At 43.0% G+C, this 27,863-nt stretch overlaps 2 protein-coding genes across 5 annotated transcripts in view; one reads left to right on the top strand and one right to left on the bottom strand.

The window, feature by feature from the left end:
* LOC121064151 (heat shock transcription factor 2 binding protein) overlaps window positions 1-519 on the bottom strand; it is a 31,108-nt gene extending 30,589 nt beyond the window's left edge. For 2 of the 4 annotated variants that reach the window (XM_040545432.1, XM_040545435.1), the window contains exon 1: window positions 328-517. In XM_040545432.1, the coding sequence (XP_040401366.1) occupies window positions 328-363 (36 nt within the window). In that variant the 5' untranslated portion in view covers window positions 364-517. Of the gene's footprint in view, window positions 1-327 lie in introns of all 4 variants that reach the window. The other 2 variants (XM_040545431.1, XM_040545434.1) reach the window with 2 other exon arrangements.
* RRP1B (ribosomal RNA processing 1B) lies at window positions 502-27,520 on the top strand. The gene is made up of 16 exons (XM_040545430.1): window positions 502-788; window positions 4,379-4,461; window positions 5,377-5,434; window positions 6,164-6,249; window positions 7,297-7,358; window positions 9,278-9,407; window positions 10,747-10,811; window positions 11,376-11,542; window positions 12,099-12,193; window positions 12,997-13,094; window positions 18,380-18,399; window positions 19,252-19,377; window positions 20,153-20,904; window positions 22,190-22,336; window positions 23,045-23,111; window positions 24,229-27,520. Exons 1-16 carry the CDS (start codon window positions 551-553, stop codon window positions 24,417-24,419), a joined length of 2,385 nt encoding a protein of 794 aa, XP_040401364.1. The 5' UTR covers window positions 502-550; the 3' UTR covers window positions 24,420-27,520.
* Window positions 27,521-27,863: the final 343 nt, after the last annotated feature.

The following is a 27,863-nucleotide window of genomic DNA, read 5'->3' on the forward strand; positions in this document are numbered from 1 at the left end:
TGTGGCAACAGGACTCCGTAAAGGAGTGCCATGTGAACACCTGTACTGATATGAAGACCAGAAAGGCCAGTAGTGTTCAAAACGTGGCTGAAGCAGAAAAATAGCATAATTTGCTACCAGAACCCAAGTCCACACAAAACACACTGGGAGGCACCAGGAATGCCATATGAAATGCACGCCACAGAGAAAACCCCCGTGTCTCGTTCTCATTGCAAACACGGACTTTAGACAGTTTTTATTTCCTCTGGTACCGCAGCCCCTCAGCACCCCCCTCCCCCCCCCCCCTCTGCTACCAGCACAAAATGGCGGCCCCCCCTCCCGCGCTACCTGCGCGTCCCCCTCGAGGCCCGCGCGGCGCCGCATGGCAGAGCGGGGTGGGGGGTGGGGGGGAGTGCGTGACGTCACACCGCGTCACTGCCCGGATCCCCCGGATCCCCGTGACGTCATTTATGGTGAATAAAACCGTAGTTGGGCTGGGTTCGGGAGGGGGAAGGGTGGGGGGGGGTTGGTTCGCGCGGAAGCGGTTCAAAGCGCTCGGTGCGGCGGCGCGATGACGCCAGAGGGAAGCGCCGGGCCGGGCCGGGCCGTCACCGCGCGGCAGGCAGCGTGCGGACCGAGCCGGGCCGAGCCGAGCCGGGCCGGGCCGAGCCGAGCCATGGCTCCCGCCGCCGTGCCGGCGCCCGAGGTGCAGTTCGCGCAGCGGCTGGCCGCCAACGAGAAGCGCATCCGGGACCGTGCCGTCAGGAAGCTGCGGGGGTACATCAGCGGCCGCACGCAGCGCCCCGAGGGTACGGATGGGCACGGCTCGGCTCGGCTCGGTGGCCGCTTGTGCCCCGCCGCCAGCGGCCGGGGGAACGCGTGCGGGGGGAGGGAGCCGCTGCCGGGCCTGCCCCGCCGGCCCGGGGTCGCTGCGTGGCGACCTGGGGTGGTTTTTCCCTTTTTCGTTTATTTTTCGCCTCTATTCTTTTTTTTTTTTTTTTTTTTTTTTTTTTTTTTAGGGAGCGCTTTGAGGGGCTTGGGAAGCGTTTGGTTGCTTAATTGCAGCCGGCTCTCCGTTCTGGAGCCAATTCTCCTTCAGGTTATATGGGTTGTCTCGTAGCCCTGCGTTCGTGGTATTAGCAAGGTTTGTGGGCCCACGTGGAGCCCCACGTGGCTGCCCCAGGACCCGATGCAGGCACCCTTCAGCGGCGTGCCGGGACGCAGCCTGTGTAAGCCGCGCTTAGTGGCTTTGGGCAGGCCATCCTGGAGCTGGCTGCACCTGGAGGTGTTTCTGTGCACCCTTTCCTTGCCCACGCAGGAGGCTTACCAGCACAGTGACAGACTGCGAACGCGTGGGCCCAGTTCGGTAAACCTTCCCCTTGGAGCGACAAGGAGCTCGGTGTGGGGATGTCCAACAGCTTCTGCGATGCGCATGGATTGCTGTTTCCAGCACGCTGTGTCACAAGCTGGATGCAGTGCATGAGGCATACACGGACGCCCTCCTTGGCTTTGAGGGCGCCAGCCTAGACCTGGCACACCAAGAGCTAAACGGGAAGGATGGTTCGACCTAAGTTAATTCCTTGCAGAGACACTGGGGAACGTATTGTTTATTCCCTTTCCAAATAGTATTTGAGCTATTAGCAGTGTTTGATAGAGGGAAGAACACATAAGAACAGCCTTACTGGGCCAGGCCAGGGGGCCAGTAGTTTGTCATCCCATTTCTGACAATTACCATAGACCTAGGGGATGCCTAGGGATGTGTAAGAGAAAGTGAGTGCACATGGTATTCCCCCCCACACACACATTTCCCAAGCTTCCATCTGTTTTTAGCTCTGGAGACTTCCTATGCTGGATATGACATCCGTATATTCAGTACTTCTCTGTGCATCTTACTGCAAAGCGCAGATTCCTCTTAAGTTTTTGGATGTAGTTGGCCAGGTGGAGAGGAGCACCCCAACTGAGGGAAGAGGTTGTATATTCAGCTAATGCCTTAAAACATTAGGAAACTAACACGGGGAAACCGTGAGTTGGAATGTCAACCTTTTGCATGTTAAAGTTAACCCGCCGTGAAATGCAAACAACTGGGAAACCAAGGTGACTTAGTTTCCAGTGCTATTAGATTGACTTGCTCTTAGGTACTGTTTAAGCTGGTAATATTAAATTTTAAGTTAACTTTTTCAGACTTGGAGAGAAAGTATTATGTTGAAGAGAGATTAAGTTATTAATGAGCAGGCTTATATCCAGGCAGGGTTCTGCCAGAGACAAGGGTCACACTTCAGGTAACCCAGCTAGACACTCGAACAATCGATAACTTGCTGACTTTTTAAAGAGGGGGTAGAGTTCCTGCTGACGTTTACTCCAGTCAGATTTTTCACAGGTAGACAGAACACAAGCAGAGGATTGTTCAGCATGGTCTATGCTAGGCCATGTTGGGGAAACTTTGAAGATGCAGAGCCTTCCTTACTTGATTTTAAAGAAGTTAATTTCTGGAGAAGGTATAGAACGGCTGAAGTCATTATATGTGTGCAGTTGAGCTTGGATGAGCATGTTATTCCTTGGAAGTGTTCATTTTATTTTTTTTTCCATGTTAATTCATTGTTAAAGTCCATGCCTTGAAAGAGGAAAGGTGTGCTATGCTGGGCTGATGATTGGAGGGTCGCATTTGCTTGCGTCATCTAATATCTTGTATAGAGAAATCAGTAAATTAATTGGTGAAAGAATAGTAAGAGTAAACATGTTAAAAGAGGAAAGATTGTGAGGTGTTTTTAAACGCTGGCTGCATTTACTTGAGCCCAGTTCTGTAAAGGATTTATGTAAGTATACCATTCCCACTGAAATAAGCTTGTGTAGGTCCTTGGAGATTATCTACAGTAAATCAACAATTTTAACTAGCATTGTCAAACCAGAATAACTCCCAAACAGAAATGCTAACAAGACTTTCATTAAAGTAGCATGTCTTCAGTGGCTGCTTATGAGTGATTACTAGTGCAAGCCCCCACACTGTACATAGGGACAGAGTTACAGTCCAGACGTGAAGACCAAACTTTCTCAAGGTATCGTTTAGATAAAGAAGGCCTTCAGTTTTGCGCACTGCATTTAGGCTGAGATTTTAAAATAACCTTGCCAGAATGATTTTTTGCCAGCAGCGGATGGTGACAGCAGGGCTTGCAAAATGGAAAAATAGAAAACCCAGTCTTGAAAAGTGCTTTTTGAGTGACTGGGAAAAGGAACATGCTCTAGAATGTTTTGGTCAGGGTCATTTGTCAAGATGAGAAAGGATTGCCTAGGACACTGTTAAAAGCCCTCAGTGTCTGAAAAGCAACTCTGTGGAAAGCCCATGTTCCTTAGACAAAGTCTCTTGGGCCATCTTTATAGATAGAAGCTGACATCCCTGGGGCATAAGCCTAATATCTGATGCTTCTATAGAGTTAGTGCTATGTGCAAAGTTAAGCCTGCTTCTTACTGCTATATATGTAGCATATGAATCTGTTAAATATAAAAAATAACATTTATTAAGTGAATATTAAATCAGTGAATCAAATGATATCATGTTTAATCTTAACATCACTGACAAATCCAAGTTAAACTTATTAATACTAGTAAGCATATTGCTTCCTGCGGTGCACTTTGCATATATCTTCCCCCACCTCTACTTCCTTTCTTTTTAGCTGAGCATGACTGCAGATGATTTAACTAAGACGTTTACAGTTTTTTATCTGAGTAAAGAGTGGTGCAGTAGTGATGATTGCTTTCAGATGACTTGTTTCCAGGAGAACATGCTCAATTTGGATCTAGCAACAGGCCGTAGCTTGAAAATAGCTCCAGTAGGTTTTTGCAGCTACTTTGTATGCTGTTAAAATTAATTCTAAGAAATGTTAATTCTCAGAAATGTATTTGGGATCTCTAATTGTTTTTTAAAGCATTCTTTCCAGGTAGTACTTTCTGTCTGTAATGTGTGCTTTTTGCTACAATGTGAATTTTTACACTGTTTGTAGCAAAAATAATCTTTGTTGTTAAAATTCAGGTGATACTGTACCTCAAGACTAAATACAATGAAAAGATTTTCTTTATAGTTGCTCAGGCTCTTTGATTATGAATCTTAATGTAGAGGAAATATGTTGACTATCAGAAGTGTACGCTATCAAATGAAGCCAAATCTCATCTATGATTTCTTTGAAATCTTTGGTACTTTGGCACAAGATAGAAGCCTAAAGTCATGGAATGACTAAACTATGCCGAGTGGCCTTCTAGTTAGTCTGCTTACAGTGGAAATCAACATTTGGCTAAGAAAATATAACAGAAGTGAAGGAGAGCAGGGAAGAGAGACTACTGCTTGAAAGCATGTGGGTGGAAATCTGGTGGATTTTTCGTTTTCATTCAATCTTCTTGTATTCCACAGGTGGCTTCAGCCAGGACGAACTGCTAAAAATATGGAAGGGGTTGTTCTATTGCATGTGGATGCAGGATAAACCTCTGCTACAGGTATAGTAACTGCTTTTATATTTGCCTGAGTGGGTCTCCTAAAACATACTAATTTACAATAGTGAAAATGGCCGTGGTAAGTCTTGCACACTTTTCTTTCTTCCCCTGCTGCTCATATGTGGCATGTGCAGGAGAGGTGACCAATTCTGTGATCCTCACCACATGAACAGAAGCCTGAATGGCTTGGTGCTTGCAATCACCCTTTCCCAAGGCAGGTGTAACTGTATTCCTTCCAAATGAAATATACGTAATTATGAAGTACATGGATTTGATGGGACTACAGCAGTAGCAGCAGGTTGCCCTTAACTGTAACTTAAACATACATGTAACCTTCAGTTAGCCTATTTCAAAAGTTTCAAACTTCCTTTTCTTTTGTTGTTATGAAGAGTTTGGTGGCACTGGCACTTCCTCCACTACAGTTTTTGCTTCCTTCTCCAGTTCGTCTACCTGCTTTCAAAAGATAACAGCTTTGGAGTACCAAATCTTGGTAACCTCACTTAACCAGTTTTCAAATCACTTGTCTCTTTGTGTGAGCAAGTTTTATCTCATAAATAGTACAGAGAGCTCCACCTACAATTAACTTACATTAGAACAGTACCCTTGAAATTTTATATTATTTGTTAATTCAAATACACTGGATTATTCTCCTCCCACTTTAGTTTTGTCTGCTGCCAAAAGGATGATTTGTGCAGATACCTGATAAATTAACAGGGCTTGATAGCCTTGACTCCTCTCTTAAAACAGAATTAATCCCAGTGGAAGGACAGCTACGGTATGAAAGCAGCTGTTAAGAGAATTTTTCTTAATTTTGAGTGATGTTATGTCATATTCATACTTGCTGTTTTCTCGTTGAATGTGTAGTGAGGAGACCAAGCTCTGAAACATGCTCTACTAACTGTATTTATTTACTTTTAGGAAGAACTTGCAAATAATATCTCACAGCTTATCCATGTGATTCAGAATACAGAGGCTCGTAAGTACTGTTTCATTATCTGACTCATTTTGAACCCGCTATCACAGTCCCAAAATAGAGACAGCGAGATACGGGTGGTTCCTTGTTTTTTCCTTTGTTTGTTGTCCAGCTGGTATGTGTGATTGCACTAAGGGAAGCATCTATGCCCTGGATCAGGTGCAGTTTGTTTCCGATCATTGCAGGGGAAGGGTTGTACCTCTAGTGCAATAAAGGTGAGATTTTGCAGGGTGTGTGGCAAAGCAAACTTGTTGCCTTACTTTGCTATTCTGCGTCTACTTGTTCTGGGTATATCATACTCAAAACCAACCTCGTTTCACGAGCTGTGAAGTGTACAAAATGCACTTGAAATACAGTGCTTGGTCAGTGCCAAACTAGCATGGGTAGACATGAGTGGAGAATGGGTATCTTGCTCTAACTTTTGCATATATAACAGAAAATGTACATATAAAAAGCTCAGGCTCAATAACTTCCTTTTATTACGATTCTCACTGTAGTTGTGCTTGCCTTTGAAAGTAGCTGTGTGCCTTTCTTGTTTTTCTGAAGTTTAATCAACTTGTCCTTGTACTCGTCCCTAACAGGTCTTCCCTTAGCTCTATCCCAGTCCTTGGGTAAACCCCTAGCGAAAAACGTCTCTTCCTCATGTTGAAGTGATTTCTTGAGATTTTTAGGTTAGCAAAAGAAACTTTTGTGCCAGACATGCTCATGATTTTTTTTCTTATTTTCTTACAGGACACTTGTTCATTCAAACATTTTGGCAAACTATGAGCCGTGAATGGAATGGGATAGACAATCTGCGTCTTGATAAATATTATATGGTAATACTAATTAGCTCACTTGTAGATCTTTTCTGGTGTAAATGGTGATGTTGTGTTGGAAGACAGCTTTGTCTGCACATGCATTTATGTGTATCATAAGAGAAGACAAGTGACTATCTTCATGATGCATTGCAAGACACTCGTTTTAAAGGCTTTCAGTCACTGTCCAAGATCTTAAAGTAATTATTTGTCATGCCATGAGTGCTTTTTTGCTTGCCTTCCTTTATAACAGTGATATTTCTCATGGATTTTCATTGGGAAAAGCTTCGTAGGGAGGAAGCTATTTTCTTGGCGTAAGTGCCCTCACTACATATTAATGCTGTCTAGGTGGACACTGCATCAGCATCAATAATTTAGATCAGACTATTTAAAGACTTTTATGACTCTATATAAAAAAGCAGTTGTCACTAGAACACCAACTTTCCACCACTGTAGTAAGTTCAGCTATCAGTCCTTTTTATAGGAAACGCTATATTAAAAGACAGTAAAATCAGTGAAAGAACACTCTTGAAAGACCTGCCTTTGTAAAGAATGAAATCAAGTTAATCTTTTTATTTGAAAGAAGCTAATTGCAGGCACATTTGCTGCTGTATTTTGTTTCTCAGCGTTAGCGTAAAGCAGGTAATTCAGTAAGTGTTCTGAGCCAGTTTAATGTAGCTGGTTTACATGTGGCTGTCTCTTAGCGAAAGGTTCCAGTCAATTAAATGATTATTGTTGTAATCTGTCTTTATTGTTGTCTCTTGTTGAAGTTGTGGGTTTTTAAATTTGGCAGCAGTTAATGAAGAAATTGGGGTGATGGAGCGGGAGAAAGCTGTATGGTAGAGACAGTCATTGATTTTGCTGGGCTCTCTATGTGAGAATAGTTTATTGTCTTTGGAGCCTCACAGCATCCATCTGTAGCTTGACATAATAGACAAGTCTGTCAATGTTTGGGGGAGGAAGCTTTTCATCTTGTGCTATGAAGAGCTTTACAAAGAAATCTATTCCTATTACGGTACACCAACTCTTTTCTTTATGAATGCGTGTAAAAGATTTTGTACTTTGCAGCTAATCCGTCTGATTTTGAGGCAGTCTTTCGAAGTGCTGAAAAGAAATGGCTGGGATGAAAGGTGAGCAGACTTCTGAAAGTGATTTCTTCATAGAGAAGTTACCCAATTTATTTCTCATCAACATTTAATAGATCCTTTTTGTCTGCAGATGGCGCTGTCATGAAGTCTTAGCACTAAGGCTCATTTGTTCTCTGGATCTCTTATGATACATAGTTCAGAAAAAAAGCAGTCTTGAAATACAAGACCTCCAAATACATGATGGGGTTTGCCAGATCTTTTTTACTTAGCCAAAAGAGTTAGCAGTGGAACATCATCTCTGGAGAGATTAAACTGAGTTAGCACCCCTGAAAACACAAAAAAGGAATTTATTCTTGGTTGTAGTACGTTTCTCACTGGCTCTGTCTTTTTTTTTTTTCCACGCTGTTTAATCACAGTGACTTGCCTTTTTATGAGACTGAACTGGAAGTTACTACTTAATTGTATACAACAGGGAGCCAGGTTACATCAGCGAGTTTATTTGTATTTCTTCCATATCCTATCAAATGGCAAGTAATTGCAGCCATCTTGCTCTGTTTAGAGCATCTCTAAGATGCGTTTAAACTGATGAAGAGCTTTAAAGTCTCTTAATGCTAGGCTGTCAAGCACTTCAAGTTTATCCTTTATCTCTCATGCTTTCTGGAATGCAGATGCATGTAGGTGTGATATCATGGAAATAAAAGGGAATGTAAAGCTGACTACCTGTCATCCCCTCTGTTTTACCTTAATTTTGTATTGGGTAAATGACCACAGGTTGAAGAGCTAAAAGTGCTCCTTAAAAAGGAGCAGAAAGTGTGGGAGGAAGGAATTGGAGGAGGCTTGACAAAGCCAGTACTCTTTCCCACACATATTTCCATGGCAGAGTCACCCAGAGAGATCTCTGACAAAGTGTCATTACTTAGCATGCCTTTTTCCAGCTTCACTGGAGGTATGGCTTGGAGGTCCTTCTCCATCAGGTGAGGCAGTGTGGGAAGAGAAGATCATGAATTCCTCTCTTTGCAGAGTGAGGGGGCTCAAGAACCACGTTTCTCCATTGACCTTCCTCTGCACAGCTTTCCAGACACTCTGCCCCCAAGCCTGTAGCACTGCATGGGGTTGTTGTGGCCAAAGTGCAGGACCCAGCACTTAGCCATGTTGAACCTCATCCCCTTGGCCTCTGCCCATCAACCCATCCTGTCCAGGTTCCTCTGCAGGACCTTCCTACTCTCCAGCAGATCAACACTTCCCCCAACTTGGTGTGATAGCATGTCTTTTTGAGCTTTGTGATTCCAGCAGTGGGAAGTATTTGTTGGTAGTCCAGAAGTTAGTTATTGAGCAGAGCCGCAGCCCTTACAGCTCAGTCACTTGTGGCTTGAGCTCTTGGGATGATGACGTTTTACGCCTAACAGCCTACGATCTGTTCTTTGGTGTAAATGTTTTGCTCTAAGGGACAGTGGGTAGTATGCTTCAATGCAGGCAAAGTCTGCACAGCTGAAATGAGTTTGAGAAGGATTGGTGTTAAATTTAACTGTTGGGTGCACACCAACATGAAAATTGTCTTGTAAAATGGGGGGTGGTAGGTGTTGCCCATCAAGGATGAATGTGACAGCTGGGGCTTTAGGAATGCCCTGCTCAAGTGGCAGAAGCCTTCATCCTATCCATCAATCATATGGGATAGTAAAGTTCAGTCCGTGTTAAAGTGTGAATTTTAAAACCATCATTTCCACTGTAGCAAACTGTGGTGGATTGTGATGCTACAAAATAGTCTAGACTGTAAGGAGTTCTAGGTATGGATGGATTATTTAATTGGTTTTTAAGATGTGAAAATTCATCACTGGATTTATTTCTTGTGGCTGTTGAACAGCCATCTTAAGAACTGGTAAAACTGAATGGCTAGAGTTTATTTTCAAAGCAAACGTAATCTGAGCAGTTGAATATGAATGTCTTGCTCTTTTTTTTTGTAGTCTAAGAGAACTATTACTGCAGCTATTGATGAAAGAAGTTATGGACCCAGAGAGCAATACTCCTAGCGGAATAAAGTTCCATTTCATTGATATCTATCTTCAAGAATTGGCTAAAGTTGGTGCAAAGGAGGTTAGAAAATACATTTTAATTTTCTTCCTGATTATTGTCAATTGTGGCATTCAGCACTTCAGAAGAAATACAGTTTTTGTGTATTAGTGTGGAAAGTGAGAATATAGTAGTTTCTCTCAGGCTCCTGACTACTGATATCCGCTCCAAATTGAGGTTGGAAATAGCAGTCAAAGAGTTTTACCATTCTCATTTGTTTGTTTCACAGAATGGACTTAAATTATTTTCCCTTGCATGAACGTGTTTGCTAGTCCTTGCTTTCACAAAGACTGACATAAAGCCTGCTCTTGGCTGATTCTCTAATACACCAAAATAGAGGAAGAAAAGCTTTCAAAGGTCTGGTTTATTTTTTTATTGTTGCCTTCAGACCTGTGCATTGAGCAAGTTACCCTCTACATCTAGTTGTTTTGCTGATGACAACTGTCTTTCTCTGCTGTGGATTGCTGCCTGCTTTTGTTCCAGGTGCCCTTAATTTTGGTAGGTTCTGGAGAGTTTTGCAGCAGCTGAAAGCCTGTTGCTGCAGCTGTTGTTGCTGACTTCTCTTAAGGGTGTTTCTCCTGTTAGTCTACAAGGCTGAGCTGCCGGCTGCCCCACACTTAGTTTCAGGCTCGTTTTTCTCCTCGTTTATGGCATCTGATACCATAGCAGTGGCTGAAAGTGTCAGCAATTTTCCACTAGTATCCTTTTGCAGTCAGTATTACAAGCTATTCTGCCTGCAACTTTTGTTGTTCTAGATTGTGGAGTGAGAGAGGTCTCTACAAGAAAAGTGTCAGGTCTTGGAGCATAAATGTCTGCAGCTCCATAGTAATAGAACTCTCAATCCATGGCTAAGCCACTTAAAGTGACCGTGGGGACTTACATGTGTAGACTACTTGAAATCACAGGCAGTGTTTACAAATTTAGTTGAGGGAAGGGTCTTTATCTTTAGTAGTATTGTAACTGATGGTGTTTTGGTCTAGGATGGCAGGTTAAGAGAAACACAGATCTTACTCATGTTTACACTGCAGGCTTTCTTTGTGAAAGAGCACTAAAAAATTTAAGGTTTCTTGGCCTCATTTTTCCATTTTTGAAATAAGAAGCCTCGTTATATTTCCTCTACTAAGAAAGTTAAAGTTTGCAAAGCAGTTAGCATTTTTATAATGCTTCCAGGGAGTATCCGGAAGTTGGTGGTAGCAGTGGTAAGAAAAGGTCACTGGATATTCCTGTTGGTTGGAATTAGACAGCGTGCTGAAAGACTGCCATAATTTCTTAAAGATGATCCCCCACCACACCAAGCATTCAAGGAATTTCAATGTGCACGTATAATATTTACTGTGCTAATTATTTTTTTCTAATCACACAGCTCACAGCAGACCAGAATCTCAAGTTCATTGAACCTTTCTGCAAGTTTGTTGCCAAATCAAAGGAGTAAGTTTAATGAAAGGATAAGTATTTCTTAAGAATTAAGAAATTCTGTAACAATGCTCTGCATCCTAATAAACGGGTTAACGAAGGTACATAGTGTAACTTCAGAACGTAGAGAAAGAAGGATATTTTACTGTGTATGCAGTCCTTTGAAGATAACTGATGTTTATCAAAGTTACAAATAACCCTTATGGATTTATTAAAAAAAAAAAAAAAACGCTAACATCTGTTGGTTAGTTTTGTTTTTAACATGCATAGTGCATAGTGATCTGGTTAGATTTCTCTGTTGCTGCAATGTAGTGTAAAGTAGTAGATAAACACAGTGAAATCTAAGAGGGGAACATTGGCAGGACACCTACTCAGCTATGATTATTTCGATTTAAAGGACTGCTGTTTAGGAAGTAACAGGTTCACTTTCCTTATCTGGAGGGCTAGATGCTCTTCTACTTTCTTCCTTCTTACACATTTTCCCTGTGTCTCCCAAATTTCCATTCTTTTTGAACGTGAGAAGGGAGGGTCTGTATGCTTCTGCCTTTCCACTCTCATCTCTACTCTCTTTTAATACAGTTGTAGCATAATGTATGCTGTAGCTGGTGGTATCTTTGAAGTCATTGTGGATCAGTCCCCTTATGCCATTGAGGACCTAATGAAAGAACTGGGTGGTGGCAGTGATGAGGAAGGAGTGTCTGAAGACGACAGTGAACACGGAAATGATGAGGTGCTTAAAACCAAAGGTGAGGAGAGAATTCTAACTGGCCTTGGTAATACTAATATCACAAAAAATCTGCTTCTTAGAAATACATTTCTGTTCTGAACCACTCAAGCACGTGTTGAGGGTGATGTAAGGGTAATTGTGATTTGATCCCCTCAGATGAGGTTAAACAGAGTGATTCCTCTAGAACGTGTCACAAAAATGAGCAGTCTTGGTTTAACCAAACAATAATCAGCTTTCCACAACAGTGGGAGATAATCTGGTCTGGCTTTTGGCTCTTGGATATTCAGAACTTTTTTGAAAATGTGGTTTTGGCATCCTTTGAGGGCTTAAAGTTTAGAAAAGGGAAAAAAAGGCTGAGCAGGAATGTTTTCAATCCAGATATGCTTTGGTACAGAGACAATTCAAAAACACTCAGATAAGCAATACACAACCATTGCATTAATGGTGACATGAAGTAGTTAAATCAGTACAGATTTCCAAGATAGTGTGAAGAAAAATGCACGTATATGAGAGCTGTGCTTGGCATGTCTGTTTTTACAAACTAAACATTAATATTCATTCTTTTTTTATTGCAGCAGATAAGTGCTTTTCAAAAAAATCAGTGCAGAGCTCTGAAAAAACAGAGGATGTTTACAAAAATGCTGATGACAGTATTGGGCCTGTTCTTCAGGTTTGGTGCTTGCTTTCTCTTTTACTAGTACTCTTCCTGTTTCCTTTTTTGATTATTTTCAAGAAGTACTGAAATAAAGGGTTTTAATTGGATAAACATATTAAAAAATGTTAATCCCCTTCTGCCCTAATGTATGTTGGTATTTATGTAATGTACTCTGAGTACTTCGTAAGGAAATAAATCCATGTTGAAATTCTGATTCCTTCTTCCCCTCTACCATACCTTCTGCTCTTCTCTTCCCGTTTCAAGAGTTCAGGAATGTGTGGCAAAAGCCAAATCACTATGAATAGTCAAGCAGTCAGCATAAGTTTTATTGACAGTAAGAGCAAAAGTAATGGGTGATGGGATGCATAAGAGAGAGAGTAACATGTTGCAGTCTGTGTTTTCAAGACCTTCCAGTGCAGTGTAATGTTTTTGAAGTATCTGCCTGAATGTGTTTGGTGGATGCTCTTCATGAATCTGTGGCTTTTAAGTAAGAACTAGGACATGTCATTGTTTAAATCTGATACTTAAATATTTTGGGGAGTTTTGAAGTTGGTTGGCTTCTCTCATCAATAGGAATTAAGGTTAGAAATGTTTTGGGAAGTGATACAGAGTTCAACTGCTCTGTTAAAGAAGCAACCATTTGTAAAAGTCAGTATACGTGTGAGAAGAGGTGTAAATTTCAACAGAGAAAATTACTTTGGGTTTAAAGGATGTGTACGCTACTTGAAGTGTTGGTAATGTTAGTTTTATTGAGTAATGTGAGTTTCATTGCATGATAAGCCAACGAAGAAAAAATGTCTCTTACTTTCCTCCAACAGTTTGATTATAAGGCTGTTGCTGACAAACTCTTCGAACTGGCGAGCAAGAAAAATACACCTGCGCGTAACAGAAAGCGTCTGTACAAGCTGGTCAGAAAGTGAGTTCTGTTGAAATACACATCACATCTGCTACCTTGTCCTAAGCAACTTCTGCTTCATTTTCTACTCACCCTCTTTTGACCTGAATCATAGAATCATCATAGAATCACAGAATGGCTTGGGTTAGAAGGGACCTTAAAGATAACCTTGTTCCAACCCCCCGCCGTACTCAGAGACACCTTCCACTAGATAAGGTTATCCAAAGCCCTGTCCAACCTGGCCTTGAAAACTTCCAGGGATGAGGCATCCACAGCTTCTCTGGATAACCTGTTCCAGTGCCTCACCACCCTACGAGTAAAGAATTTCTTCCTAACCTCTAACCTTAATCTCCCCTCTTTTAGTTTAAAACCATTCCCCCTTGTCCTGCTATTATCTGACTGAGCAAAAAGTTGCTCTTAATCTTTCTTAAAAGCACCCTTTAAGTACTGAAAAGCTGCAATGAGGTCATCCTGGAGTCTTTTCTTCAGGCTGAACATCCCCAACTCTCTCAGCCTTCCTTCATAGGAGAGGTGCTCCAGCCCTCTGATCATCTTTGTGGCCCTCCTCTGGACTTGCTCTACCAGCGCCACATCCTTCTTGTGCTGGGAGCCCCAGGCCTGGATGCAGCACTCCAAGTGGGGCCTCACAACGGCAGAGCAGAGTGGGACAGTCATCTGCTGTCCACTCCTCTCTTGATGCAGCCCAGGATACAGTTGGCCTTCTGGGCTGCAAACACACACTGCTGGCTCATGTCGAGCTTTTCGTCCACCAGAATCCCCATGTCTTTGTCTTCAGGGCTGCTCTCTGTGAGTTCTTCTCCCAGTCTGTGCTCCTGTCTGGGATTACCTGACCCAGGTGCAGCACCTTGCACTTGGACTTGTTGAATCTCATGCAGTTCACGTGGGCCCACTTCTCAAGCTTGTTCAGGACCCTTTAGATGGCATCCCTTCCTTCTGTTGTATCTACTGCACCACTCAGCTTGGTGTCATCTGCAAACTTGCTGAGGGTGCACTCGATCCCACTGTTTGTGTCATTAATAAAGGTATTAAACAGCTCCGGTCCCAGGACAGACCCCTGAGGGACACCACTTGTTACCGGCCTCCACTTGGATGCAGAGCCATTGATCACCACTCTCTGGGTGTGACCTTCAAGCCAACTCTTATTTTCTGAATGGTCCACCCATCAGATCCATCTCTCCAATTTGGAGATCGGGATGTCACGTGGTACCATGTCAAAGGCCTTGCAGAAGTCCAGGTAGATGACATTAGTCGGTCTTCATTTGTCAACTGATGCAGTCACTCCATCACAGAAGGCCACCAGATTGGTCAGGCACAAATTGCCCTTGGTGAAGCCGTGCTGGCTGTCTCAAATCACAGAATCACACAGAATAGTCTAGGTTGGAAGAGACCTCCAAGATCACCTAGTCCAACCTCTGACCTAACACTAACAAGTCCTCCATTAAACCGTATCACTAAGTTCAACATCTAAACGTCTTTTAAAGACCTCCAGGGATGGTGACTCAACCACTTCCCTGGGCAGCCCATTCCAATGCCTAACAACCCTTTCAGTAAAGAAGTTCTTCCTAATATCCAACCTAAATCTCCCCTGGCGCAACTTTAGCCCATTCCTCCTTGTCCTGTCACCAGGCACGTGGGAGAATAGACCAACCCCCACCTCTCTACAGCCTCCTTTAAGGTACCTGTAGAGAGCGATGAGGTTGCCCCTGAGCCTCCTCTTCTCCAGGCTGAACAACCCCAGCTCCCTCAGCCGCTCCTTGTAAGACTTGTTCTCCAGACCCCTCACCAGCTTCGTTGCCCTTCTCTGGACTCTCTCGAGCACCTCCATGTCCTTCTTGTAGTGAGGGGCCCAAAACTGAACACAGTACTCAAGGTGCGGCCTCACCAGAGCCGAGTACAGGGGGACAATCACTTCCATAGCCCTGCTGGCCACACTGCTTCTTATACAGGCCAGGATGCTGTTGGCCTTCTTGGCCACCTGAGCACACTGCTGGCTCATATTCAGCCGACTATCAACCAGTACTCCCAGGTCCTTCTCTGCCAGGCAGCTTTCCAACCACTCATCTCCCAGCCTGTAGCGCTGCTTGGGGCTGTTGCGCCCCAGGTGCAGGACCCGGCACTTGGCCTTGTTGAACTTCATACAGCTGGCCTCAGCCCATCGGTCCAGCCTATCCAGATCCTCCTGCAGAGCCTTCCTTCCCTCGAGCAGATCGACACACGCACCTAACTTGGTGTCATCTGCAAACTTATTGAGGGTGCACTCGATCCCCTCATCCAGATCATTGATAAAGATATTAAAGAGGACTGGCCCCAGTACTGAGCCCTGGGGGACTCCACTAGAGACCGGCCTCCAACTGGATTTGACTCCATTCACCACAACTCTTTGGGCCCGGCTATCCAGCCAGTTTTTAACCCAACAAAGCATACGCCAGTCCAAGCCACGAGCAGCCTGTTTCTTGAGGACAATGTTGTGGGAAACGGTGTCAAAAGCCTTACTGAAGTCAAGGTAGACCACATCCACAGCTTTTCCCTCATCCAGTAAGTGTGTCACTTTGTCATAGAAGGAGATCAGGTTCGTCAAGCGGGACCTGCCTTTCATAAACCCATGCTGACTGGGCCTGATCGCCTGGTTGCCCTGCAAGTGCCGCGTGATGACATTCAAGATAATCTGCTCCATGAGCTTCCCTGGCACTGAGGTCAAACTAACAGGCCTATAGTTCCCCGGGTCTACCCTCCGGCCCTTCTTGTAGATGGGCGTCACGTTTGCTAGCCGCCAGTCGACTGGGACCTCCCCTGATAGCCAGGACTGCCGATAAATGATGGAAAGCGGCTTGGCCAGCTCCTCCGCCAGTTCTCTCAGTACCCTCGGGTGGATCCCATCCGGCCCCATCGACTTGCGTACATCCAAGTGCTGTAGCAGGTCGCCAACCATTTCCTCGTGGATAGTGAGGGCCACATCCTGCTCCCCATCCCTTTCCACCAGCTCAGGGTACTGGGTATCCAGAGAACAACTGGTTTTGCCGCTAAAGACTGAGGCAAAGAAGGCATTAAGCACCTCAGCCTTTTCCTCATCTTTTGTAACTAAGTTTCCCCCCGCATCCAGTAAAGGATGGAGATTCTCCTTAGTCCTCCTTTTTGTGTTGATGTATTTGTAAAAACGTTTTTTGTTGTCTTTAACGGCAGTAGCCAGACTGAGCTCCGTATGAGCTTTGGCCTTTCTAATTTTGTCCCTGCACAGCCTCGCAACATCCTTGTAGTCCTCCTCAGTGGCCCGCCCTCTTCTCCAAAGATTATAAACCCTCCTTTTTCTCCTAAGCTCGAGCCACAACTCTCTGTTCAGCCAGGCTGGTCGTCTTCCGCGTCGGCTCGTCTTTGGGCACGTGGGGACAGACGGCTCCTGAGCCATTAAGATTTCCTTCTTGAAGAGTGCCCAGCCTTCCTGGACTCCTCTGCCCTTCAGAACCTCCTCCCAAGGGACTCTGCCAACCAGTGTCCTGAACAGCTCAAAGCCTGCCCTCTGGAAGTCCAGGACAGTGGTTTTACTGGTCCCCCTCCTGACTTCGTCAAGAATAGAGAACTCTACCATTTCGTGGTCACTCTGCCTGAGACAGCTCCTGACCACCACATCTCTCACCGGTCCTTCTTGGTTTGTGAACAGGCCTAGTGGGGCACCTCCCCTGGTAGGCTCTCTAACCAGCTGCATCAGGAAGCTATCTTCCACGCTCTCCAGAAACCTCCTAGACTGCTTTCTCTGGGCTGTGTTGTGCTTCCAGGATATGTCTGGGAAGTTGAAGTCACCCATGAGAACAAGCGCTGACGATTTCACAACTTCTGCCAGCTGCCTGTAGAACTCCTCATCCTGTCATCCTGGTTTGGCGGTCTATAACAGACCCCCACCAGGATGCTTGCCTTGTTGGCCTTCCCACTGATCCTAACCCATAGGGACTCAACCTTATCATTCCCAGCCTCAAGTCCCACAACATCAAAACACTCTCTAATATAGAGAGCCACACCACCACCCCTTCTGTGCTGCCTGTCCCTTCTGAAGACCCTATAGCCAGACATTGCAGCACTCCAGTCATGAGAGTGGTCCCACCATGTTTCCGTGATGGCAACCAAGTCATAGCCTGCCTGCTGCATGATGGCTTCCAGTTCCTCTTGTTTGTTACCCATGCCACGTGCATTAGTGTAGAATCACCTCTTTGTTTTGCATATGCCTTGACACTGCTTCCAGGAGGATCTTGTTCCACGGTCTTTCCAGGCACAGAGGTGAGATTCACTGATCTGTAGTTCCCTGGTTCCTTCTTTCTACATTTTTTTTTAAAATGGGAGTGATGATTACCTTCCAGTCTCCAGGGACTACACCTGACTGCCAGGACTTTTCAGATATGATGGAGAGAGGCTTGACAGCTCTATCAGCCAATTCCCTCAGGACCCTGGGATGCATGTCATCGGGCCCCATAGACTTGTACTTGTTCAGTTTCATCAGGTGGTCTCTGACCTTACAGTGGGAGTGACTTTGCTCCCTCAGCCCTCATCTTCATGTTCAGGGAAACAAGAGACATGGGAAGCCTGACTGATAGTGAAGACTGAGGCAAAGTTGTTGAGTACCTCAGCCTTCTCCATGTCTGTCATTACCAGTTCACCCTTCTCATCTTTCAGAGGGGGCACACTCTCCTTGGCATTCCTTTTCTGAGCAATGTGCCTGTAGAACCTTTTCTTGTTATTTTTTGCATCCCTTGCCAAGCTCAGTTCCATCCGTGCCTTGGCTTTCCTGAGCCCATCCCTGCGTATCTGAACAGCATCCTTGTACTCTTCCCAGGCCACGTGTACCTACTTCCACTGCCTGTGCATTTCCTTCTTGCGCTTCAGTTTGACCTGGTGACAGTGTCACAAGGGAGGGCTTATCTCACAGCCCTGGGTAACACGCATAGGGCGCCTGAAGCCTGTGCTGCTGTTCCTTATTGGTAATACACCTCAGCTAGCTGCAGCTGTTTAGCTACACTGGGTGGCTTTGTACTGCAAGATGACATTGGATTGTGAATTACACAAGTTGCATGGTACAGGAGAAGTGTTAAATTCCTCTTTTCTCAAAACTTTCAGGTTTTGGGTTTCTGAGGCACATCTCTTCTGGAATGAGCACTTGTATTTTCCTGTGTAAAATACATTGTTCTTATTTTGACAAAAGTATAATAAAGTACGGTGACACTATGCTGCTAGTGCTATAATTGGTACTAAATCAGTAATACTCTTTTGTTTTCCTTCTCTCCCTCCCCCCCTGCCTCCAGGTTCCAGAACTTAGCAGAAGGTAAGGACTGAGCAGCATACAGAGACAGTTTCTTTCCATTAAATGATACATAATGTTCCCCATACGATATGTATTGCAAATCTTTTTGTTATGTGTATGTCAAGGATTTCGTGCCCAAAGAAGGGCAATGAAGCTGGTGAAGCATCTGGTGATCAAGTTTTACAAGGAGCAGTTGGGGAATGGGAAATGGGGTTATTTAGCTTAGAGAAAAGAGGGCTCAGGGGAGGCCTTATTGGTCTCAGCAACTACCTCAAAGGAGGCTGTAGCAGGGTAGAGGTCGGTCTCTTCTTTCAAGCAACAAGTGAAAGGACAAAGGAAAATAGCCTCAGGTTGCACTACGGGAAGTTTAGGGTGGATACTAGGAGAAATTTTTTCACTGAAAGGGTTATGAGGCATTGGAACAGGCTGCCCAGGGAAGTGGTTGAGTCACCATCCCTGGAAGTATTCAGAAGATCTGGAGATGTGGTGCTTAGGGACATGGTTTAGTGGTAGACTTGGCAGTGCTAGGTTAACGGTTGGACTTGATGATCTTGGAGGTCTTTTCCAACCTAAGAGATTCCATTCTATGATACTGTAGTGTTGTGTTTTGTTTTGTTTTTTTTCCTTTAACTTCATTAAGACACATTGCATGTTTTTGGTGGAATGGCCAAATCCTCATCACAGCTTGATCAGCCCTGTGCTTTGTTCCAAAAATGATTATTTTTACTTAAATAAGAATCATTGGTATGATTTTCTTTTGGCCGGAATGGGGAACAGGGAGTTGATTTTCTTTCTCTGGGAGTTATGCTGTATATGTACACCAACATAGGAATACTGTTAGTTTTCAGATACCTTATCCTTCATCCTCAACAGGAATCTTCCCCGAAGATTTTCTTGAAGATGTTTCTACAGATGAAGATGATGATACGTTTAGCAGGGGAAGGCGAAAGAAAAAAGCTGTCAAACCTTTGGAGAAAAACAATTTGGAAAAAGTAAAAGGTAAGGCAAGATCAACCTTTGGAAGAGAGACTATCTGTAATCACTTGTGCAATTAGGCAAAGTATCAGAGCTGTTCCGAAGATGACATAAGCTGTTCTTCAGAATGCGCTGATTTGTATTGTATTGCAGAGAAGGTTAAGTGTGAAATTAAGGTCACTTTGAAAGGGGTGGAAATTTTATTACGAATTTTGAGGCAAAGATCACATCGGTTTTGATCAAAAGCAGAAATGGGAGCAGTTGTTTGCATGACTCCATTGAGCAGTTCCATTTACTGTAGGAAAACAAATATGACAGTCTTCTTGAAATCGGATAACTTAAAATATAGGAATCTGGGGGTGCTTCTGGAAAGATGAAGAACTTGTAAGACATGCAGGTGTCTCTAGCATCATGACTTACACTGACATGACAAAAGCTGAATTTGTACCCAAAAACATTTCACCAAATTACTGACCCTGAGATAGCCTTCTGTTGGGCTTAATAGGCAGGTAATAACTCTTTCTAGCAATATTACTATACAGGACAATGTTACCACAGGGAATGGCTTAGATATCAGCTGTGACAAGGTGAGATCAGCAAAATATTAATTAGGCTAGGAGTTGGGAGAATGCAATGTCTTGATTAGCTGTAACGTTAAAACTGTAGTGATGGTTGATAGCAGGAAGATGCTATGCCTGTTGGGGGACGGGCAGAGGGAATAACTAAATAGAATTCAGTTGCTCTAAGTTCCACATCTTATGTTTCACATCTGTGTTGTATGGTATTCCTTTTGGGGTAGACTCAGGGAAGGATGAACAAGAGGCTCCAAGTGCACAGGAGATATCAGTTCACCAGAAGAGGAGGAAAAAAAGGAAGAAGCGGGACAGCCCAAGTGCTGATTCTGGAACAGCTGATGGAAACTGTGAGGAGGGAATGGCTGAAACATCTGGATCTATTGTATTTAACCAGGGAAAAGTGTCAGAAAATAACAAGGAAAGGAAGAAAAAGAAATTGCTAGTAAATGAGGTGAATGAAACCAAAAATGTAACAACTGACACCAGAGATAAGCACAGCACCTCTGTGCAGAGCAGTCAGACTGACACAGAACAGAGTAAAAAGACTCAGTCAGAGAAAATGAATCCAAAGGTGCAGAATGTTCCTGTAAAGCCTGCGTGTCAGAATGGACTAGCTACTGCCAATGGGGCAGAGGATGTCAGCCCGTCTGTCACACCATTAATTTCTAAGGCTGTGAAAAAGAAACAAAAAGCAGAGTCCATCTTGGTCAACGGGGATACCTTTTTGCAGCAGACTGGCCTGAAATCCAACAAGGAGGGCTTGCCTGGGGCGCTGTCACGGCATGCAGACTCTGAATCTGTACTCTCCAAGAAGGTCAAATTAAAGAAAAAGACAAAGCTGGTTAGTTTGGAAGGGATGAAGGTCTCCAACCAGAAAGCAGCAACCTTGAAAAAGAAGAGAAAAGTAAAAGAGGTGCTAAACTCTGTTGAAGCCAATGGAGTTCTGGAGACTGCGTGCAAGAAAAGCAGACAGGAGGTACGTAGATCTCTCTCTCCCCACCCCACTCCCCAGCCTTCCTCACAAACTGCCAGGCTACTTTTCAAGCCTGTCTTCAGCTTTCTGAGTGTGGGACTTCATGAGCAGGTTGTACGTTGATGTCCTTATGTACTGTCACCAAAAGGACTAGTCTCCCAGAATCTCCACCCCTGCCACATTCTTATGCCTTCTTATGCAATGGCATTAAAGCCTGTGCTAGGTGCTCGTCTGAAAAACTCATGTAGCTGAGATTTGTAGTATTAGGGTGTGGGTCTTTGTTTTTGTTCCCCCCCCCTGGTTATTTATTCATTTGCACTGGGTGTGGTTGAGCTTACAGCATGCTTACGAAGGGCACATTTTGGCAAAAAGATGGGAATGCAAAAAGGGTGGCAGTGCTTGTCTGTTGGCTGATTGGTCAGTCAGCACACAAACTAGTGGGCCTGTTTTCCTATGTGTAATTCCAAAGAAACAACAGAATTTGCTGTTTCTTGCTCAATCCATGAAGCTGTCTGTGTGTTTTGGGTGGGGAGGGGTCATGAAAGAAATGTTGGAAGTTGACTCAGGAGAAGGAGAGCACTGGTATAAAAAGTGAGCAGGGTGAAGCTAAAAAACATAAATATGGAAGAAATCAGGCTTTGCCAATTTTTTTTTCATTGCTTGAGAAATGTTGTTTTATTTCCTAGTTTTAGTAAGGTAATATTGGTCTTAGTAAGGTAATATTGGTCAAACCAGTAACAACATACACTTGCTGGGTTTCTTGAGTGTACACAGATGTCATAGTCTGCTTTTTTTTTTGTCTCCATCCCAGCCTAAAGGTGAATTTGTTCATTAGCTGCATATCTCTTCCATTTAGAGGCACCAAGAGGTACCTCTAGAGAGGTTTTGCTTAAAGCCAAGAAAAAAGACACCATCAGCACTTCGGTGCAGGAGGGCTGGGTTGCTTGTAAGGAAGCCTTATGCACAGTAAAAAAAAAAAAAAAAAAAAAAAAAGCTTTGTTTGCATTCTCATGGGCCAGAAAGTTTCACAAGTTCCACTTTCCTTGCTATGCAATGAGCTTTACGTTCCAGAGCAGAGCCAGTCATTTGCAGTCATGTTAACTGTAAGCTTAGCTCCTGAGAGTTAATCAGGATGATTGGTTTGTGTGAGTACCAGCTAGCACGTTCTCAGCTGTGGCAAAGTTTACAGAGCCATGTGTGGTAAGCTCTGAGCACCAATCGCTGTACTAGATATAGTTAGCTACAGTGCTTTTGTACTGAGAGGATTTTTTCCCTTCCTTCTTTACAGGAAAGCAGCACCGCTCTAGCACCATTGAAGAAAAAGAAAGCAAAACCAGGAAGTGATTTTGTAAAATTTGAAAAATCAACTTTACCAAAGCCGGTATTCTTCAGGAAAGCCAAAAGTGCCATCTCTTCCACCAGGACCTCCATGCAGGTAATGTGATCTCACAGATGGCAGCTAGGTCTTGCCACAGGTTTCTTCCCAAAACACACGCCCAAACTAAGTGCATGCATGTCCTTACTCATGCTGTCTCTTCCAATCTGTGTTAATCTCCTGACGCAATCAGATAAACCTGGAAATACTGTCGCATTTGTGGAGCCATGCGTGGCTCTGTCTGCAAGGAGTTTCAGAAAATGAGTTGTAGGCGTCTTTAAAGTCTCTTCTTCCTTCTGCACTGATTTCAAAAATACCTTTCTGTTAAAAGGCTGTCATTCTGAACCGGCTCGTTTCACGAGAAAATGAAAGCGTTAACTGACTTTCGGTCGTGCTAAGGGACTCTGAGCCTCCATTTCTTCCCACTTGAGGAAGCTGGTAGCAGTGCAGGGCTTCAAAAGGCTGCCTTCTTTTCTAAACCTTTTTAACATACATCTTTTCAAGCCCTCTTTGCACTTCGAGGCATGAGCGTATTGAAGCCAGTGTGTTTAATACACAGAATGTTGTTTGTTATTGAATTATGTAAGGACCTTAGGGGGAATGTCACTTCTCTACAAATGGAATGTTCGCTTTTAGCTGGAAAATTGGTGCTGGCATAGCAGAGGGCAGCATTTCAGTGGTAGAGAATTGGAGGGGATGGAGGTAAAAGAATTCATACTGTTGCCTTAGAAGTCTTATTTTATTTTCTGTCTTTATTTTGCTTCATAGTTGAATAAACTGCAATCGTCCGGCTCCAAAAAAGTCACCTTTGGCTTGAATAAAAACATGACTGCTGGTGAGTCTAATCCATCTGTGTGTCTCCACAGTGTCTCATGTTGCCAAGGAAGGGGGAAGCTTCCCCCTTCCCCCTACGTACACACTCAAATACCCTCCCTCCCTCTCTCTCATGGTCTCATCCCTTTTTGTCTAAATATTTGTGTACACTTCATGAACCAGTTTATAAACCATCCTCAAGTTCCCATCCAAAGGAGACGATGAAATTCAGGACGTTCTGCCCAAAGTGCTAGACTTGGGTGATTCTAGAGTGCTGCTTTACTGACATGCAGATGGAGCCTTCCAGACTGAAAACGGTGCAGCAGTGACAAGCTCTCCTTCCTGGGCCTCCTGTCACGCAGGGTGCCTCTCAGGAAGATGCACTTCACGTTCTTCATTGCCGAGTGCTGTTTATTAGAACAAAGGCGTTGATATGATGAGCTCAGGCTGTATTACAGCAAAGCTTCGCTTTATTTTGTTTGCTTCTGATTTATTATAGTAACGAGTAGATAAATATCAGTCCTGCTCTGGATCCCACATGTAAGCAGACAGTTTTCCCTGTTCCCAACTTCTGTGCTATGGAGCAAGACATTTTCTTATTCCATGTATTCATTCAGCTACTTTTTTTAATCTGATGTGTGCTATAGGCAAAGTTCAAATGGAAAATAGTGTGGTTTGATATATGTATTTATGTTCATATAATACAGCTGCACAAAGAGCAAAAATGCCTATCTACTAGCAGAGGGGATAACCAGGAATCTCTAGAGATGTGCTGCTTAAATGTAAGAATAGCACCACTACTCACCCATTGTGATCCTTTAAAAGAATGTGGGGTATTTGGGGTACATAGAACGCTTGTTTCTGAGGAGTAGGCTAAGTCTCCAGCCTGTGAAACCTTGGGGAATGGTTCACAGCCTCTCTGCATTGCGGCAGACCCCATTCTCAAAGAGACTCAGCCAAGAAATGCATTTCACCACCATCTTTCTCTTTTTCCACCAAAGTCTTAGGCTAGACTTGCATGATCCTTAATGATGGACTTACAGATCTAAAGCAAACTTCCAGTGTTGGACAATTCCACAATTGATTGATTGGGCCCAGGAACTGCATCGCTTTTAATGCGCTTGCTTGTTTTTCAACAGAATTTAAAAAGACGGACAAAAGTATCTTGGTGAGCCCAGAAGGACTGTCCCGTGTAGCTTTCAATCCTGAACAGAAACCCCGTCACGGAGTCCTGAAGTCACCTGCAGGTACCCCAACAGGAGAACCTAAGCTGAAGAAACCCTTTACTGTTCCAGCTAAGAAGAAATCAACTGCTGTGGACTTCTTTTAAACCAATAGATGTGGCCTACTTTTGTACAGAACGTTTTGCTAAACTAGAAAGTTCTCTGGAGGTATTTTGAACTTGTTTATTTTTTTAAGTTAATATAAATTGTATATACAAGATTCTGGTTGTGACCTGGGACGTTGCTATTTTGACACCACTTCAGCTGTATCTTGAAATACTTGTTTTTTTCTATTAACAGAAAAGAAACAAAATCCAATCTCTGCTCAGGTGTGGTCTACAAAAAGTCTGGTCTCTGTCCATGTAATTCCCAAGAGACCCATTCATTTAATTAAGGAATGTTGAGGGTTAGATTGTTCTGGGAAATTTTTGAGCCAGTTAAAGGAACCTTGCACTTCATGCTGTCAAACTGTCTCTCACTGGATAGGGCTTAAAAAGGAAAAAGACACAGATTTTTAACCCTATTAGTTGTTTGCGTAATTTAAAGTTTTACCCCATCATTTTTCCTGTGTCAACCTTGTCATCTGTTGATTCTTCTAGAAATAATGATTACCTCATGTCTCTGCTTAATACCAGCTGGACTTGCTTAGCTTTACCCAAGTAAGCAAGCTTTTCCTGGAATGATAAATGCCTAGCTGCTCAAGTGATCACCGATACAAATAAGCCTTCACAGTGGGTTGCCTGTAGAGCTGAGAACACTCACCATGTTATTTTCAGTAACACAAGTGCCAAAGCTGACTTACACTTGTCATGTTGTAAGCTGGCTTCTTCTCTCTACTGTAACCAAAATAATGCTCTCACATGAAAGAAATCCTTGATAACTCCAGGTGGTCTCCCTCCGCCCCCAATGCTGACTTTCCTGAAGGTCTCTCAAGGATCCTAGTTTTCCTCTCTAGCAGCTGGTGTCACCATATTTTACCAGAGCTCAGATTTCATTCAGTGAATGAACTTCTGACTGTAGTAAAGCTAGATCAGCATAGTGCATCCTTGGCTATAGGGTACACATCTCTCAAACTTTTGGTGCCTCTCAACACAGGGTGAAACTCTACAGCCCGAACAGTTTGGTTTTGGCTTTGATATAGAACCAGAAGAGAGTTCTTTCTGCAGCATTTCCTTGTATTAAGTTTTTATTTGGACTTCTTACTACTGCTGTGCATGCTTTGATTTTTTTTTTTCTTTGTTTCTTTGGTACAGAATGAGGTGTACTTCTCTGAGAGTCTATTAATGTATTTTGAGGGGCAACTGTGAGGAAGGGGAGAGCAAACAAAAGTAAACTTCTTATACAGTTGAAAGATTTGAAATCTTTCTTTGAAAGTTTTGCTTATGCAAATAAAGTAAAGGCTTTGCAGCAGATCTCTACATTAGAGTTCAGTTTCAAAGCACGACCTGGTGCCAGAACAAAGCTGTTCATGAAACTTCCCACCAGGTGCTTCGAGGATCCTTTAAGAGAGGGAGTAGACCTGCTTCATTAATTTGTCTTATGATAATGATAAACGTTTGGCTGCTTCAGCCAGCAAAATTAAACATTGTGGCATAATATATTTGCTTACTTAAATATTACTTTTTAACAGTCTTTGATGCTGATTGTCCTCTGACAGATTACTCCCCATAAGCAACTGGGTTGAAACCACTCTTTCATAGTTCACCTAGAATTCCTTCAAAATAGTAGCGTACTTGTAGATTGCTAGGTGGTCTCGGTTGCTCAATTCTAATCCATGCTGGTTCTTGCACTAAATTTGTGGTACTACCATCAGAGTGTTAGAAAGTCATTTTGCTCTTGTCTTTTCTCATATAAATGAAGGACTGTTTGTTTTTTTTTTAAGTTTCTATTGGCTTAACAGATCAGTAAAGAACTCTGGAGAATACATCTGATAAAATTGATAATATCTGCTGTTCGAGCAATTATTGTTAATCTTACTTTAAAATGTCATTGTTTATTAGCATAATGCAATTTTCTGACAAGACAATAAGTATGTTGTACATTTGTCTTGTACTGTGGGTGAGAAGTCATTTGTGGAACATGCATAAAAGAATTTGTATGTGCATGGCTGTTAATGCAGTATGTTGAAGATGCAATATTCCTCCTAGGATAGAGATGCAAAAAATCAGTGGGTGGATCTGGTTTGCGTAGATAAATCAAGGATCGGGATGCGTTGGGCTTTGGTTTATTATATATAACCTATTATGGAAATGTATTTAAATGATTGTCTAAATCTCTTTCAATTGGCTCTGAATCTTTTGAACCTGTTGCTTGTTCAAATACCCTGTTGCCCACAGTACTAAATGGAGCAGGCAGAAATGGCAGTCAGTTTTTTAGCTAAAATTTTAGCGATGTGATCATGTGTTGGGATTCATGCATAATGGTGTGCCATGACGCTGATATAATGTTTTGCACGTATGCATGTGGAGTGTGTATTGTCTTCAGCAGTGTCTAGAATTTCATTCAGGACAACTTCACAAACAAAAATCAAACACTGTCAATTCAGTTTCATTGGCATTGTTGGGTTAAATTGAGTAAATTACCCAAAATATCGGCATAGTGAAAATTGCAATAAACATTGAAGACAAAAAGAAGAAAAATGGATAAATGTAACATCTGGGATACCCACTGCACAGACACAATGGCACTGTAAGGAGAGGTGTATCTATAGGGGAGAAAAAGTAAAAGAAAAACTGATCTAACCTGTTTGATGTCTCTTTATAGTTTTTTCAGAGTTATTCCAATTCTACAGCTGCCATTCACTCTATGAGTTAAAATACATTTCTGGCATACCTTTTAAAAGACAGTATTTTATAATGGTTATCTACATTTATGTTACGAATCTGATCAGCTTTGCATTTCTTAAGCTCAAATAGTTTATAATTCTTTATAGCTTCAAGAGAACTCAAAAGCACAAAATTCAGTAACGTAAAAAGTTGAAACTATATTTGAATTCTTGGGCATGTAAGATCTTTTGTAGTCTATGAAAGCTTTGTGACTTGGAAGGCATCAAATGCCCTTTTTTGTATTTCTTGCGCTTAGACTCATTACATGCATTAAAAAGTTCCGTGCATCATTTATGTACCTCTGCAACAGCATCATTAATGCAAATTTGGTGTCTAAGCATTAGATCATTTAGTCTCGTTCAATAAATCATTTTTTTCTTGTGGACATTGTATTTTGGATAAATCTGTAAATGTGGGGCGTGGGATATGGGGCCTGCTTGAAAGCACAAAGTTCTTCTTGTGTTCACACTGCTTTCTCTCTTGTTATGACTGTATACTGTATGAAGTAACCAGAAGTGATGAAGAAGACTGTCAGAAGTAACATAGGGCTGTGATAGGATACACCTGTTCATATACCTTGAGCTACTGACCTTTGGGATTGCACCATAGAGAAGATAGCAGCAGCTGAATGACTGCTGAAAAGAAGCAAAGTAGCTCAAACACTATCAGTCCTTGACAATTAAGATTGGTAACAGAAGCAATAATATGGCACAACATGTACTTCAA

This window comes from Cygnus olor, chromosome 1 (assembly GCF_009769625.2).
Source record: "Cygnus olor isolate bCygOlo1 chromosome 1, bCygOlo1.pri.v2, whole genome shotgun sequence".
Lineage (NCBI taxonomy): Eukaryota > Metazoa > Chordata > Aves > Anseriformes > Anatidae > Cygnus > Cygnus olor.

Excerpts from the sequence above, each read along its gene's own strand:
- RRP1B (XM_040545430.1), top strand. The coding sequence starts at position 551 with ATGACGCCAGAGGGAAGCGCCGGGCCGGGCCGGGCCGTCACCGCGCGG. Across the intron at positions 789-4,378 it reads CCGCACGCAGCGCCCCGAGG|GTGGCTTCAGCCAGGACGAA; the intron begins GTACGGATGGGC and ends TGTATTCCACAG. Across the intron at positions 13,095-18,379 it reads CTGTACAAGCTGGTCAGAAA|GTTCCAGAACTTAGCAGAAG; the intron begins GTGAGTTCTGTT and ends CCCTGCCTCCAG.